At 37.7% G+C, this 14,303-nt stretch overlaps 1 protein-coding gene and 1 pseudogene across 2 annotated transcripts in view; one reads left to right on the top strand and one right to left on the bottom strand.

Moving 5' to 3' along the window:
* The window catches only part of TNKS (tankyrase), a 159,249-nt gene that overhangs the window by 40,383 nt on the left and 104,563 nt on the right, over positions 1 to 14,303 (bottom strand). For both annotated transcript variants that reach the window (XM_055416540.2, XM_055416541.2), the window contains exons 9-12: positions 13,652 to 13,773; positions 11,961 to 12,052; positions 11,790 to 11,868; positions 198 to 369 (exon numbers count right to left, since the gene is read on the bottom strand). In XM_055416540.2, the coding sequence (XP_055272515.1) occupies positions 198 to 369; positions 11,790 to 11,868; positions 11,961 to 12,052; positions 13,652 to 13,773 (465 nt within the window). The remainder of the gene's footprint in view (positions 1 to 197; positions 370 to 11,789; positions 11,869 to 11,960; positions 12,053 to 13,651; positions 13,774 to 14,303) is intronic.
* On the top strand, positions 10,787 to 11,129 carry LOC129549369 (large ribosomal subunit protein P1 pseudogene; annotated as a pseudogene).

Below are 14,303 nucleotides of genomic sequence, written 5' to 3' on the forward strand. Positions count from 1 at the left end.
ATTTAAGAATTACAATAAGGAGAATGTTGATGGGCAGGGCCACAGGCTAAACTGTAAGCAAAGAAAGGCAGGAACAATTTTCAGACCAAGAAAACATTCCAAAGAGCCCCTTAAAACAAGGGGCACAAAGTCCGTGTATCAGCGGACAGACCTGGAAGAGGAAGACCAGAAAGTGAGGCCTGTCTGTGTGGACTTACCGCTCAGAATCTGCTGCACCGCCTCGTTGCCCATCTGCGCTGCTGTAAAGCCTTGTAAGGAGATGATGGAGGGATCAGAGCCGTAACTCAGCAGCAGGCGGCATGTCTGCAGGTGACCAGCAAGGGCAGCTCTATGCAAAGCGGTCTGACCAAGGGTGTCCAGTGCATTCATCTGAAAAATCATTGAAGGGGGCACATGGGGCTGAGCAGCTATTTTGTTCCCCTTTACAACCTAGTAAATAAATTCTTGAGAAAAATCAATTGTCAACTTTTATGAAAAATATAATAGACTTCTCATAAACTATTCACGAACTCTTGCGTACTGATTCTAAAGAAATACCATCTTCTCAGCTGCTCTTCTCTGACCATCTTATTGAAAATTATAATATACCCATCTCTTCCCTGAATGACTGTCTTTCTGTCCATCCATCCTCCATTCCTTGCCACTCTCCTTGACAACTCGAGGTCTCTGTTAGGTCCCCAAGGTCTGGGACTCTTGTCTGAGGTTTGCTGCCTGCCACAGCAAAGATGCACATTAACTACTTTTGGGTGAATGGGTTCTACCAAACTTGTATCCAGAATGTAAAGACAACAGAGTAAGTAAGCAAAGATAAACTAATTAATTGTATTTCTTTTCTAATTTTAGTAAATGATTATAATAGAATGACCTAATTGCATTACAAATACATTTAACCAAAAACTTGATTTGAAAATTCAAAAGTTCCATTTTTAAAAATTTGAAAAATTATAATGAAAGAATGGTTACTTTTAAGACTGTTAAGACAATGTTAAACTTTGGGATCATGTTTATAATTTGATCAAAACGAACTAGTTCCAAGCTGTTTTCTGGAATGCCCCAGTAAAGACTGCTCTAGTCAGACTAAAGTCCACATTCATTGTACACAATGCTTCTCTCACAGAAGCCCTTCGTTTTGCCTTTCTGGATTACAAGATTCATGGCAAGTCTCACCGTTTCTAAGAAGTCTTCCTTGATTACTTTAAACCTTGATGATTACTTCCTTTCTGAACACCTATGTCAATTCAGCACTATTTTAGAAGTTAGAACACTGGGATAATGTTTGTAAAATTAAGGTTACTGAAATATGGACTGTATTGCATAGGTTTTGTGTGTCTAGAAAGCTATTAATGGTACACAGTAAACTCTCAAATTCATACTGGCTGGTTATTCAACACACTTGTGTACCGCCACCAAACACAAGAATGAGAGAGGATTTAAGACAATTGGTCTTCCTGTCTCCAGTCTTTCGTTGCTGTAAGGCCGTGACACGTCAGGCAAGGGTTCAAATCAATTCTTAACAGTGTTTCACAAGATTCACCATGAAATACTGACAATTTTTTTTTTTTTAATGTCTCCTGCACTGGCAGGAAAATTCTTTTTTTTTTTTTTAGTTTTTTATTAGAAAACTGAAATTTACAATGTGTTTATATCACTCACTGGGTACATGGCAAATTTACTTATATCGTATTTGCCAGCAGAAAAATGACTATTTATACATAAAAGCACAGTCATTATTAGCATGCACTGATGGAAAACACAAGTGGTCAGATTAAACTTGAATTTTTCTATGAATATTTCTATTACTTCTCATCACAGGAGAAAAACTTAAAACTGAGAACATTCTAATCATTAACATTTTCCTGGAATTTGCATAAAACACCAATTTAATTAACAGTGATGGAAATCCTCAATCCAGTTCATCAAATCATGGGAACATAATTTGAGAACTACTCGTCTAAAATACAGATCTTACCAAGTTACTCCTCAGCTCAAACACAGGGACTCTTTAGTGCCTTCACATAAACTTGAATCCCTCCACATATTAAAGACCATCTGTCATTTACTTTTACATCACCACCCCTTCTGCGATATTTTTTCATCACGATCTGATAGGCGTGCTATGCTCCAACATTATTAGGTTACACTGAAGCCCTATTTTCTGGAGGTGTTAGTTTCTAAAGTCATTGCAAAAGGTAAAATTTGCCTTTGGTCAAGATTATCCTTGAAGATACCTTAACAATGCAGTGGTAGAGACAGATATAGTTTCTCAGTAAATCCAGCATCAGCCAGTTTCACTTCCAGTGTCTGAGCAAGTCAACTGAACACCAGATGAAGCAGAGAGAATATTTTTAAACATTAGCAACACACTGTGTGTAAGAAGTGGTTATCTCAGTGGTGGAACTGAGTGTAACAGGAAACCACAGATTCACTTCTCCCAGTTCTTACTCACTCGGGGGCATGCACTCATGGAGAGAATTACTGAGCAAAAGTCTCCACTCACTAGTATGAGGAAGGGACGCAACTACATTTACTAAGCACTTATCAGTATTAGACTCTGTGCCTGATACTATATGTTTTAATATATTGTAAGCTGTTTAAAAGCAGAGACTATGCTTTTTAAGATTCTCCTAAAGAGAACGATTGAGTACTGTAATGATATGTGGCCGGAAATGTATAGGACATAACATTATGACTAAAAAATGCCAAAAACTGCTTTGGGAACCAGTAAGCTGCTCAGAGGTTAAAAGCGTCTGCCTCCAATGCTGGAGACCCGGGTTTGATCCCTGGGTCGGGAAGATCCCCTGGAGAAGGAAACGGTAACCCACTCCAGTATTCTTGCCCGGAGAATCCCATGGATGGAGAAGCCTGGTAGGCTACAGTCCACGGCGTCGCAAAGAGTCGGACACGACTGAGCGACGGAATGGAACGGAATGGAAGCAGACTATAAGGAAACGGTAAGGGGACTCTCTCCAAATTCTAGTCAGTGTGAACAGCCTAGTCTCAACAGCTAACTGTGAGGTTGAGTTCACCTCTTGTCTAAGCTCAAGCTATCTTCGTCCACATCACTCATGTGGTAATTCATCGTGAATTATTCTGTGACATTTCTGTACTTGGGAATGTGAACTCACACAATTTTACATTAACTATGAACATGTGATGATGTCCCAATCTGATTACAGGTAATCTGAGAGTTGAAAACAGTCTCTATATTATTTTAGCTATTTTTTTTCTGTTCAAATCAGGGTACCCAGAACAGTAAAAATAAAATCCGCAATAGAGGGACAAAGACAGGAATCTGAAACAGGTCTATATCCTGGTAGACAGAAACTACAACCGAGGGAACAGGTGGCAGGCATACTGTAAACTTTTTAGTTTGCTTCCCTGGTGGCTCAGATGGTAAAGAATCTGCCTGCAATGCAGGAGGCTTGGGTTCAATCCCTGGGTCTGGAAGAGCCCCTGGAGAAGGGAATGGCAACCCATTCCAGCATTCTTGCCTGGAGAAGTCCGTGGAAGAAGAGTCTGGCAGGCTATAGTTCATGGGGTCGCAAAGAGTTGGAGCAAAGCAACTAACACTTTCACTTTTTTTAAAGAAACATTAACTCTGTATCATCCCCCCTTTTTTTAAAAGTCTTAAGAACCTAATTTTGTTGAATACTGCTAAATGATTATGCCAACTATCATACACACATCTTGAGTCCACATTTCTGTAATTGGTTTTCTAAGAGAAAGTAGTTCCCTAGGAAGTTTACCTTCCTGAAGCAGGATTTCCTCATGCCATCTGCCTATTCAAAAATTTCCAATGGCTCTCCAAGTATTATAAGAACAAACCCAAGCTCTCCAATTGAGACCACTAAGACCTTGCTCCAACATGTCTTTTCAGATTTTCCTTTATTTCCCCATGAACTAACTACCTATTATTCTATCTACTGAACTAACTAATCATAACTTGTGACTAACAAACTCCTTGATTGAGTCATTATTTAAAATGTATTCTGAGCAAAAATCAACCACTCACTAGTATAAGAAAGGGATGCCAACGACATTTACTATTATTTCTATAGATCTAATTCCTGGACATTCCTAGTGAAACTTCTATTTTATTCATGAAATTTCTCCATTCTCTCTCCAGCCTGCCACCTCTAATAGAAGTAATTGGTCTCTCCTACCTGTCCTTTCCAATCTGATAACAGATATTCAAGTAGACTGTATTAATTGAGACTATTTTTAGGTTTTAAGTCCCTTAAGACAAGAAGTTTTATCAAATTCAAACTTCTTATATACCTCATAGTAATAAGTGCAACGCCTTGTATACTGGGTGTTTGAAAATGGTTGGTAAATAGATGGCTCAAAAGAATGACAAATTATTAAATTCTGATGATAAAGAATACAGTTTTTGATATACTGTTCTGTATAATGAACAGAGACTACTGAAACATTCTCTAACCAAAAACCATGTATTCTTCTTTCCCCAGAAATCTGGAGGGAAAAAAAGTTAAATGCCTGTGTTGACAGAATTGTTTAATACTGAAAATAACTGACTCACTTTATCTGCAGCAAAAGTATAATTTAAGTTTTTACAGATTATTACAGGCCACTGTTATCCCATGGTAGGATGTACACAGGTCAAAGCATCTCCTATGAGGAATGAAATAAACAAAATGACTACCAATTTAATTCTTAGCTTGGAGAAGGAAATGGCAACCCACTCCAGTGTTCTTGCCTGGAGAATCCCAGGAACGGGGGAGCCTGGTGGGCTTCCGTCTATGGGGTCACACAGAGTCGGACACGACTGAAGTGACTTAGCAGCAGCAGCAGCAGAGTTCTGCTACAGTGATCAATATTTTACTCAAAGGTTTTTAATCCTTTAATGTGTTATGAATCCATCACAGAGTATAGAATTTTTCTAGGAAGTTAAATTTTAAGATAATCTGAGAAACATGAAACTAGATTAGTGTTTACTAGCCACTAATATTATTATTATTATTTGAGTATTATTATTTGTAAACCTCAACATCTACATGGAATTTTAAAAGAAGCAATCAGCTTTTCTGAAAAGAGATATATTATATTCTAATGGTACATATTTTCTTTGCTTTCTTAAAGGGGTACTCACACTGCCCACATGCCCTAACTGTCAGAGAAATAAGTTTCGGAGCATAGCTGATTAGACTCGAGGTGCCAATGCCGTGGCTGTGCTAAACAAACTGAGGTCTTATTTACGCTTCCTTTCTCATCTCTGAGATGAGATGGCAGCTGCAGGTGGTATATTTCTAAGCCAAAGGTTTATAAAGGAAGGGCTGGGAAGATCGTATTCAGGCCACAGAGAAGTACAACAGAAAAACACAGTCTACAAAAAGAAGAATGAAGCAGACGAACAAGACTGGCAGAGAAAAGAAACTCACGCAATCTCAGAAAGAGAGACACACACAGAGAGAATGGCAGCTAAGGAAACGAACAGTTACTGTCAAATTCATTGTTCTGTCTTTTGTGAATTTCAGCTATAACTCCTGCAGATCATTTCTTTGGGATTAACTCTGTGGTTATCTCACAGAAGCAATAAGCCAGATTTCTACTTCTGCCTAATCTATATTCAGTCGATCTAACTGAAAGGTAACTAAAATGTCTCTGAGACACTGGCCCCTTGGGACTTTATTCTGATATGATCAAACCTCAGATATTATTTGAACTATAAAAGCTACTTGGGATCTACATTTTTAAAAGCACTTTAACACTTTTGGGCTGACAGAATCTGCTTATCAACTCACCTCTGAAAGAGAATTAATAAAATCCTTATAATAAGCTAACACATTTCTCTAAAGACAGCAAAGATTCTTGATCACTCTCAATGTGAGAAATAAGCCCATTAAACACCAATTACTATTGACACAATTTGTTTTTACATACAGTATAAATAAATCTGTCAAATTAAGACATGAACATCAAAAAAATTTCTTCATGTTCCACACATTTAACAGATGCTCACTAATGACAAAACAGTAGTGCTTTCAAATATGAAAAAAAGAACTTCTGAATTAAACCTTTTGTTTCTAGGTACTAACAATACCATATGCAACTGGGGCTTAGGATCTACTTAATAATGATAGCAGACAAAGCAGTAGCAATAGAATACAGAATGTCAGAGTAGATTAACAATAATAAAGAAAGAAAGATAAAATCTTTATGTCTCTCTTATTTAGGGTTTACAGTAATCTTGTAAAGCAGGGGGTTGGTAGACATAATTTTTTTTTAAGATACAGACATTTCAGTTCAGTTCAGTTCAGTTCAGTGCTCTTATAAAAGTGGACTTCTCAAATAAGTTGGTTAATAACCCCATTTTCTTACAACCATCATTTCCTTACTAGTCCTTTGTCTTCTGTCCTTCCGCTGAATACTACCTGCTTGCCTCTCTGGACCCATAATATCATCCTTGACCCTGCCTCGTGTCTGGGAAAATCACTTGTATTGATGACAGCAATGGCTTTTTTGTCTTTAACTTTCTGTTGCATTGGCCAGTGGGTGGGCAGGAGCAGAAGGAGGAATGTGGATGAGGTCTACCCTCTATCAAAGGCTACAGATGCTGTCAGGCGGTCTTCTAGCCCCCCATGCTGTGCCCCTTCAGGCCCAGGGATGACGATAGCTCCCACTTGCTGCTGGTACTACCTCATTCCTGTTGATTTCCTAAACCTTGCCCACACCTTTGTATATAATTTATTAAATATTCCCCAGATTACCCACTTTGAGTGTGTATTTATTGCCAAAACCCTAACTAACACAATTTTCTACCTCTATACCTTTGGAATAACTCCTTCAAAAGCTGTGTGTGTGCATGCTCAGTCCTGTCCAGCTCTCTGTGATCGCATGTACTGTAGCTCACCAGGCTCCCCTGCCCACACAGTTTTTTCAGATGAGGATACAAGAGTGGGTTGCCGTTTCCTTCTTCAGGGATCTTCCCGAGCAGGGATCAAACCTGCATCTCCTGTCTCCTTCAGTGGCAGGCGGACTCTTTACCACTACGCCGCCTGGGGACCCCTCTTCTCACTGCTGTTCCACAAAGATGAGCAACCCTCAGAGGTTCCTTCCTTGACTCTCAGCTCATCTCTCCACATTCTCTACCTGAAGCCTTCCTCATTCCCACAGCGTCTGATCATTATGTCAAGGGCTTCCCAATACATATTTCTAACCCTAAATTCTCTATCACACTCCATGGCTATGTTTCCAACTACTACTTTTCTTTAATGTCCTTCTATTCCTCCTATCATATTAACTCCAAGTACAAAATCACTGCCAACACATAGCTTTCTTACTTCCTTAGCTGTACCATTTTCTAAGTCTGTTCAAGCACCCAATTCACTGTCAAGTAATAGAGCTTTCAGTTCAGTTCAGTTTAGTCGCTCAGTCGTGTCCGACTCTTAGCGACCCCATGAATCACAGCACGCCAGGCCTCCCTGTCCATCACCAACTCCCGGAGTTCACTCAAACTCATGTCCACAGAGTCGGTGATGCCATCCAGCCATCTCATTCTCCGTCGTCCCCTTCTCCTCCCATCCCCAGTCCCTCCCAGCATCAGACTCTTTTCCAGTGAGTCAACTCGTCGCATGAGGTGGCCAAAGTATTATATTTCACAAATAGTCTTTTACAAATGGCTTTTGTCATTCTCTTCCTTCTTCACTACTGATGCCACTAAACTGATTCAGGATTAGCTTCAAGTTTGGTAATTGTATTAACTTTCAAATGGTATTTCTCACAGTATCCGGCACACTATCGTTATCATTTTACATCTCAATGGTGAACTAGTGGATGAAAACAAATTAGAAAGGGACTGTACACATATGTCTCATATAAAATTTAGATAATGAGGGGAAATACATATTATATGAGTTTAGAAAGACAAGGAAAAAATTACAACACTCATACTTACTACTAATTAAAGAAAGCATGGTTTGTATGAAAGGTACTATACAATATATATATATATAAAAGCTCATTTAATTTTTACCAAAACAAAACAACAACAGTCACCCTTGCAGGGGAGGTATTAATACCCATACATCATTAATGAGTCAACTGAGGTTCAGCAAAATTACGTCCAAGGTCATAAAACTAGAAAGTGGAAGATTCCAAACGGAAAAGTATACCTGCTTATGTTATGTACACAATATGCTTAATTTAACATGCACAATGAACCTAAACTTTGTATTACCAAGCTTTACTCAAAAGAATGTTTTTGCTTATATTACCAAGTTCTATTTAAGTAAGACAAATTAGTTAATGGCATTAGATCTCCCTACCAAATTCTCTGCCGTTTCTGATTTACTAGTCTTAGCTTAAGAATTGGGTTCATGGTGAGGCGATGAAGACAGCAGAAGGGTAGAAGCAGCATAAGAGAGCTGAATCGTAATTCAAGGGTAGGCTTGCTTGTTGGGAAGGTGCTTTTAAATCAAATGGAAACAATGAGTTGTTCAAAAATCAAATTGAAACCACAAGTTCCCCAGAAAGAACACCAGGCAGGCAAACATTAGGGCCCACCAGTAGCTAAATTGGGTTTTTACAGTGAGCTTTTACTAATGCTAGTCACCAGATAAACCAACCCTAAGGGACAGCAGTCTGCCTTGGAATCAGAAAATGAATGAATGGGAGGGTGGAAATTGGTATCTGTGGGTTCATAACCCTGCTTAATTTTTTTTTTTTTCCATTTAAGGTGCTTATTAGTAGCAGGAGTTCTCAATTTTGTTGAACTGCAGTGGGAGGGCTAGGGAAGATATACTAGTCTAAAAGTCATTCTACAACACTGGCAGCGCGTTTAAATTATACACATGCCTGACTGATGAATTGCGACGTTACTGATGAGAATGTACTGTGAACATGAAGGGCAGAAAAAGATTTAGAGCCACAGACCTAGAGTAATGCTGACTAGGATAGGTTACATAAAATAATGTTATTTCTCATTGAATCTTCATGAAATAAAATGACTCATGGGAGACAACAAATAGATACTTTCCCCAAATGAAGGGCATTATTCATGGCTGTTCAAGAACATTATAAATGCCATAAGATATTTTTAAAAATAGGTCAATGATAAACATACAATGCTCTTAACAGTAGCAGAAAGCCCACTTAGCTTATTATTTTCTGCTTGGTAGAGCAACAAGACATTATTTATGTAACAACACAGTAGCTGTACCCTCAAAATAGGTAATAAATTTGTAGAACTCTGCTCCTTTCATTCTAGTTCACCCTGCCTCTTTAATTAAAAACATCAACGGTCCTTTTAAAGCAAGGATATACTAATTTTTGGATCATGCACTTCAGGAGTAAATATGTGTTTGGAGAACCCTCTCAATATTCATTTATGTTCATCTGTAAATTATAACCAAGCATTTCTAAACTAATGCATAATGAATATTATACAACTTATATAAAAGGAGAAATTATAAAGGATGGGAAGCAGATGAAACAATAAAATATTTAAAAAGAATTATCAGTCATACAAAATGTCATTTGGCTCAATTAAAAGACTTTAAAAAATCTTATAAAAACTGTGATGTAGATTTGAGGGTGTGATTCTAGGTTCATTTTCAATAACACCTAGATTTTACATAGATATGTGGTGCGACTGGGAAAAGTACATTGTTAGTGAAGTCTTCTAAATCACAATGCTTATTTTTAACTTTTAATGTAATTTACTAATTATGCTAAGGCTTTAATTGAATTTTGCTAGTAAAATTGCATCTTTCTTGATTCTTGCAAACTTATCATAAGGCCCTGCATTAAAATGTCATTAATAGGTTCATGACTGAGCGACTGAACTGAACAGGTTCAAAAACTACCTAACAAATTAAAAAAAAAAAAACAACAACTTTAAAATAGGTTAGAAAATTCTGTTGTCTGGTTTCAAATTATATAGATGACAGCTAGTTGATAAACATATATCATTCTTTGGCAAGAAACTCAAAAAACAGCAGATATTTTCTAAAAATTGATTTTCAAAATGGCCTCTTCATTATTTAAAAGTTAAAAAGTAGTTACTTTCTCATTCATTTCTCTAAAATATGTAACTTTGATCTTTAAGGTTCTGATTATGTTTCTTTTTAAAAATATGTACCTACATACAGGTAATAATCATGTCACCATAGAACTATAAGCAAATTTTGAACTCACTTTCATTAAAAAAAAAAAAAAAGACACAACTAAAATTGTATGTCAATTCCTGAAAATCCTCATTTATGAAATAGCCAGGTAAACCTTTTTATAAGATTGTCATGGTTGTTTCCTCTGATTTTCAACAATGGTATTTATCAAGATGCTACCTTTTAGAATAATACCCATAAATCTACTCATGTAAAGTGCAACGTGTCACATCGTGCTGGATGTGAGCAGATGAGTCAGTGTATCCCTGTCAATCCCCCCACCACACACATACACACACACACACACACACAGATTGATGGCAGTATCAATCTGTGTATGAAATAGTAGTAGATCTTAATTTCTCTGTTCTTAATAAATTAATAAATTACTAGTGATTAATAAATTACTCTTTCAATAAATAAAAATTCTAGTATTTTCCCTCTCAACCCAGTGGTTCCTCTTGTATGTTCCATAGAGGGTCTGTATCCTTCCTACTTTGGGGACTCCTGTTTTAAAATATACACTCTTGCTTTCTTTCCTCAGCTGCTGCTAAGGCGCTCGGTTCTTCCAAGGAAGCTAAGGCCATTTTGGGGTGAGGCCCTCACTTCATCCAGCAACTAGCACCACGCCCGGCAGCCCCCGCCGAGCACCCACCCGCACCATGGCCTCTGTCTCAGAGCTCGCTTGCACCTACTCTGCCCTCATTCTGCACAACGATGAGGTGACAGTCACGGAGGATAAGATCAATGCCCTCATTAAAGCAGGCAGTGTAAATGTTGAGCCTTTCTGGCCAGGTTTGTTTGCAAAGGCTTTGGCCAATGTCAATATCGGGAGCCTCATCTGCAATGTGGGGGCTGGTGGACCTGCTCCGGTAGCTGGTGCTGGACCAGCAGGAGGTCCTGCCCTATCCACCACTGCTGCCCCAGCTGAGGAGAAGAAAGCAGAAGCAAAGAGAAGAATCTGAAGAGTATGATGATGACATGGGCTTTGGTCTTTTTCACTAAACCTCTTTAGTAACACATTCAATAAAAAGCTGAGCTGTTAAAAAAAACAAAACATTGCTGAGGATTTAAAAATTTTCACGTTCAAGTGCCCCTGAAAGACATCCAGCTTGCTTCCTTCAAGCAAAATTTCCTCAAGCAATTCATGGAAGTCATGGAGTTGCAGATAATGTCACTCAGATAATGCCAATAAAAACGGTTATTAAAATTTTATTTCTTTATATTGAGGTTATGTGAAAAAATGATTATCATTACTGGTTTGAAGGAAAAAATGTTCTTCAAAATAAGTAGCAATATTTTGCCCATCATTTACATAAATTATTTTCTGATATGCCATCAATGATGTTGACTACCAAAATATATCAATTCCAGTATTAAGGTAAAACAATGTAAAGTTGAAATGCATTCAAATGATAAGACCCTAACCACATTTATTGCTTTAGAGAAGAATGACAGTAAAGTACAACATAAAACACCAGTAATTATCTCTATTAGCAACCAGATTTAAATCAGCTTTAAAGGAGAATCAGTGAATTCAAATACATGTTAACATGAATAAGATTAATTTCTTCAGGAGAATCAGAGAGGAGAGGAATAATCTTTAAGTGCAGCTAGCTACTCAATGTCAAGACTGGCACCTTATCTCAGGTGTGTGCCTTTTACCTTTGCTCCGTGTTTATGGAGAACTTCCATGACATCATTGTGGGCTCTCTCTGCTGCAACATGCAGGGGAGTCATGAAACTGTGGAAAGGAGAAAAGGAAAAGGTCACCTCTTAACTTGTATGGCATTCTCGCTTTAACTACAGAGCAACACCTTCTGTGACTGCACTTACTCTTTATTTTTCTCATTAACATTTGCTCCTTTTCGAAGCAACAATTCTGTCACTTGTTTGCGTTTGGGATGCAGCGAGGCCACAGCACAGTGCTGCAAAATAAAGAAAAACCAGTGAATAAAATAACTTCTGTGTAAAAGTAGATTTCTGAATTGAATAGCACCTGCTGACTATTTAAAACACTGCTGTCTCAAAACATACATTTTCACATTATGGAGACGACTGAAATTCCTCCTAAATACACTGGGAGTATAAAACATAAGCCTTTAAATCAAAGTGAAATTATGATCTTAGTTGAGCATTCAGAGAGACTTGATTCCTTTTCCTTTAGCCAATAAGCAATTATCCAGTATATATTTACTTGAGGTATCAGAATACTGCCTCTCCAAAGCTATAAAAATCTATAACTGAGTTACTCAGTCCTTCAGTAGGTTGTCAGCCACAAAAGTCAGTATTTCTCAAGCTCTTCCCCAGAGGTACTCCTAGCACTATTGGAGAATAAGTCCATATGCCCAGGGACAGGTAAGAAGGTAACAGACTTGAAGGAGCTTAGAGGGAGAAGAATTCTCAGAAATTTTATGTTTTATCCTCTATTCATACAACCTTTGTGTTCAATTTCACTTCATATTTGTATTAAAATTTAAAAAGTATGTATGTACTAATGAATAAAATGACCACTCTAGAAAAGCAGGTCAGGTTTATTCCATGGCTTTGAGTGTGTCCTGGCATAATACTGTGTAGCCTGAATGTATCTAAACCCCTGCATAGGAGCCATATTCTAAGCATACATATAGTTGGCCTATTTTGGTTTGGTAACTTACAATGTTATTTTCAGCAGGTATTGCCTACAATTTGACCCTTCTGTGCCAGATATAAGTTAAGAATGTTAACAGAAGCATATCTGCTGCTGCTGCTAAGTTGCTTCAGTCGTGTCCAACTCTGTGCGACCCCATACATGGCAGCCCACCAGGCTCTGCCATCCCTGGGATTCTCCAGGCAAGAACACTGGAGTGCGTTGCCATTTCCTTCTCCAATGCATAAAAATGAAAAGTGAAAATGAAGAGGTTTGTGATAGAGGCATCCCTTATGCTTAAATTCTGGATTAAAGTGTAATCCAACCAGTCCTATACCTGAAACTTAACGTGATCATTGACAAAAACAGAATCATCTTTCTGAAAGTACATTAACAGAAAGAAGATGAATAGTTTAAAAAAACAATTTGTACAGTCTGGAACAAAAAATTTCCTAGTATTACTATATTTCATTAAGGAATACAATAATTCTTGACTACAATTGCTCAAAAGGATGAGGCAAGTACCTTTGAAAATAATTTAATCTTCTGTAAAAGCAAATATTTATCTAGAACTAGCAACCACAAGAAAAGGGAGATTCTATGATAAAAATTACATTTTGTATTTCATGAGCACATTGGCCACAAAAGTAGGTTTGTTATAATACGGTTGGATAAAGGCAAATGTAAAAATAATTTTCAAATTAAGGTTGAGCAAATGGCTCTTCTCTCACCCATGAAAGCAATCATCTCCTGAACCAAATTTAAAAATCAATGCAACCAACATTAAAATGCAAACTTTAGATACTAAAGTTACCTTAAGGTTTCTGAAATGAAAATCGTATTTTGAGTTTACACTACTGTTACAGACCCAAGGAACGGATTAACAATAAGATCTTACCAGTGCAGTTTCATGAGACTGTGGCTGTTTGAAATTAATGATTTCCAGAGCAAGTGTTTTTTTAACTTTGGCTAGGTCTGCTTCTCTGGCTGCTTGCAGTAAAGAGTGACCTTTAAATTCATCTGTTAATGAAATAATGGTGACATATAAATATTTAAAATCTATAAAAATCATTATCATGACTATAAAGTAGGAAAATTATTAATTTTACATATTCCTCTACTTTAGCAACTGCCACGACATGACAAAACAATGATAAAAGTGCAAAGAAGGAGGGTGTAGGTTAATGAAAGTTTCTGAAATAAGACTATTTTCTACTCAGTGTTCACATATAGATACACATATAAAGACACTCACTCCAGGAAAGTTTTAAATCAAGTGACTTAAATGTACACCAAATAGAAATTTGTGAACACTTATACACTGGAATAGGCTTCCCTGGTGGCTCAGAGGTTAAAGCGTATGCCTGCAATGCGGAAGACCCGTGTTCGATCCCTGAGTCGGGAAGATCCCCTGGAGAATGAAATGGCAACCCACTCTAGTATTCTTGCCTGGAAAATCCCATGGACGGAGGAGCCTTGTGGGCTACAGTCCATGGGGTCGCAAAGAGTTGGACACGACTGAGCGACTTCACTTTCACACACTGGAATAC

This window comes from Moschus berezovskii, chromosome 26 (assembly GCF_049115385.1).
Source record: "Moschus berezovskii isolate FMDL1 chromosome 26, NW_MosBer_1.0, whole genome shotgun sequence".
NCBI classification, from domain to species: Eukaryota; Metazoa; Chordata; class Mammalia; order Artiodactyla; family Moschidae; genus Moschus; species Moschus berezovskii.